Genomic DNA, 2165 nt, shown 5'->3' with positions numbered 1-2165 from the left:
GGTGGCAGGGGAACATGAGCCCGACTGCACCGTGTCCCAGCCCAGGGCTCTAACAACGGCAAGAGCGGTCTGCCGCTGGCTCAGCGGGGATCCAGCCGCAACACACGACCTAGTGCCAGCCACAACGTAGCTGGACTAGTCAGCCACCCCTAGGCTACTTCCTCCCCTCCCCCTGGGTGGAGCGAACCCCAGGGTTGTCCTCGCGTCTTCCCCGCGGTGCACACTGCCAGTGGCAATCCCAGCAGCTCCTCAGTGTGGGGCGTCTGGCAGTTCTGCTGTCCCAGGGACGCACCCAAGATACCAGGAGTCTTCCAAGGGCTCCAGCAGCGGGCTGGAACGTGTTGACTTTCTCGGCAACTCCCTGCTCAACTGAGCTGCAGGGCTCGCCTCTTATGTCCAGTTCCCGTCCTGCCCTTCCACTTCCTGCGTGGCAGCCGAGGTCTCAGGCTCTGAGGGAGCCACGCCTCTCTGCTAGAGCATGTTTAATTCCCAGAAGTCAAAGGTTGGCAAACAGGACATGCAGGGTAGAATGATGCTTCTACACAACTCGAACTCTGCCCCAGTGGGTCTGGGAATAGGAACAGGAATAGACCAGCACCATGCCAACAAAACTTGCCCTTGTCTGTGTGCCCACCACCCCCCAAATCCGAATTCCTCTTCATAGCGTCCCACTGTTCGGTGCAGCGCCCATTGATTAAGGCGGGAATTGCTGTTCATTGGCGGGGGAGGTGACGTCTGTGGTCTGCGTGAGGGACCCCTCTGGCACAGACAAAGGAGGTGGAGTTGAGGTTGTTTGGCAGGAGTATCCTTAGCCCAGCATCCCTGCTTTGCCCCATTGGTTGAGTAGTCGGGCTCCCGTTCTCGAGGCATGGAAGGCACAGAGGCAGTGCGACCCCCTACGATTGTGACGTTTTTTCACATGTGAATAATGGAAATCCTGGCAGCTGCCTGTATGCTGGTCTGTGCACCAACCAGCTCACTGCTCGGGAAAGTGAGGTGATGACTGTTCCCTTTGGGATAGGAGTCCCCGTTATCTACTAACTACGCTGAAACCCTGCCGTGAGAGACTACTATACGCTCTCTTCTCCTCCCTCTCTGCACAGCAAACGACCAAGACTAGTGGCTCTGACCTATCTGCCAAGGGTAAGTGAGGGGGGCTCTAGCCTAGGGGTTCACTGCTCTCACTGAGCCTCTGGAGGAGAGACCTAGTCCAAATCATTGGACCCTGAGTCTCCCTGGCCCGTCCCTTCTAGCAAACCAGGCCCCAAGGAGCAGAACAGGGGAGTTCAGGATCTCTTATTTCCTTTTATTCACCTGGGGGTCAGAACAGGTTTGCGCCAAATCCCCATTGTTTTCTCTGCGATGACTTTAGGTGTGAAGACTCTAGTGAGAGGGATTTCTCGTGGCTGCTGACACAGCATGGGGCTGAGCTCAGCTTTTGCAAGGATAACGCCAGCTGCTTCAGAGAACAGTCTCCAGTGAACTGCAGGGAGGAAGCAGCAGGGACAAGCCCGCACTTGGGGCTCCAGGAACCTGGGTCTCTGACCCTGGAGCTACAAGCTTTTCAGCGGGTTAGAGATTTGTCCACTCAACCCGCGCACTAGGGCGCCGCCCCGACCGCAGCGTGCACTGTCATTGCAAAACATGATGGCAGGTTCCCTTTGACAGACGTTGCCTGTGTTTAACTTCTGCAGCTTAACAGAGCCTGGTGGAGTCCGTGCCACGGCCTGAGGGGACCCCCGAGAGGAAGACGGATGAGCTCTGCCCTGTCTCCCTACAAGAACCAGTCAACCCCTCCCTAGCTTTTCTCTGGCACTTGGAGTGGCCCATGTGGGATTTCCGGCCTCGTCTCTCTGCTCACTGAACCACATTTTGCTTTTCAGATGTCATAGTTTTCTGTAATAATGTTTTATTTGCACAAAATAATTTCCAACATTTTAATGGATTAAAAACTCTGTTAGTCAGAGTTCAGTATTTGCCCCATTCAGTTTGTGCACGCCGTGCTCTGGTGCGTGGTGCTGTCTGCACACCCTGAACGCGCTAGGTCTTTCAGCGTAACTGCCTTGTGCGTCTGGTGGGACGGCTTTTTTTTCTGCAGAATTTCATGATTCTAACACGGTAAATGGCCGGGTCTACTCGCAGCTGGTCGCGCTGTTGCCCATCAT

General features: G+C 55.4%; 1 protein-coding gene across 2 annotated transcripts in view; it reads left to right on the top strand.

Annotated features, from left to right (window-relative positions):
* LOC119566027 (class I histocompatibility antigen, F10 alpha chain) overlaps positions 1 to 1966 on the top strand; it is a 67992-nt gene extending 66026 nt beyond the window's left edge. For both annotated transcript variants that reach the window (XM_043545697.1, XM_037896496.2), the window contains one exon: positions 1695 to 1966. In XM_043545697.1, the coding sequence (XP_043401632.1) occupies positions 1695 to 1699 (5 nt within the window). In that variant the 3' untranslated portion in view covers positions 1700 to 1966. The remainder of the gene's footprint in view (positions 1 to 1694) is intronic.
* The last annotated feature ends 199 nt before the right edge of the window (positions 1967 to 2165 follow it).

The sequence above is a fragment of the Chelonia mydas genome, chromosome 4 (assembly GCF_015237465.2).
Source record: "Chelonia mydas isolate rCheMyd1 chromosome 4, rCheMyd1.pri.v2, whole genome shotgun sequence".
Lineage (NCBI taxonomy): Eukaryota > Metazoa > Chordata > Testudines > Cheloniidae > Chelonia > Chelonia mydas.
The sequence above is the reverse complement of the archived record's forward strand: the minus strand, read 5'-3'. Positions and strand labels throughout refer to the sequence as shown.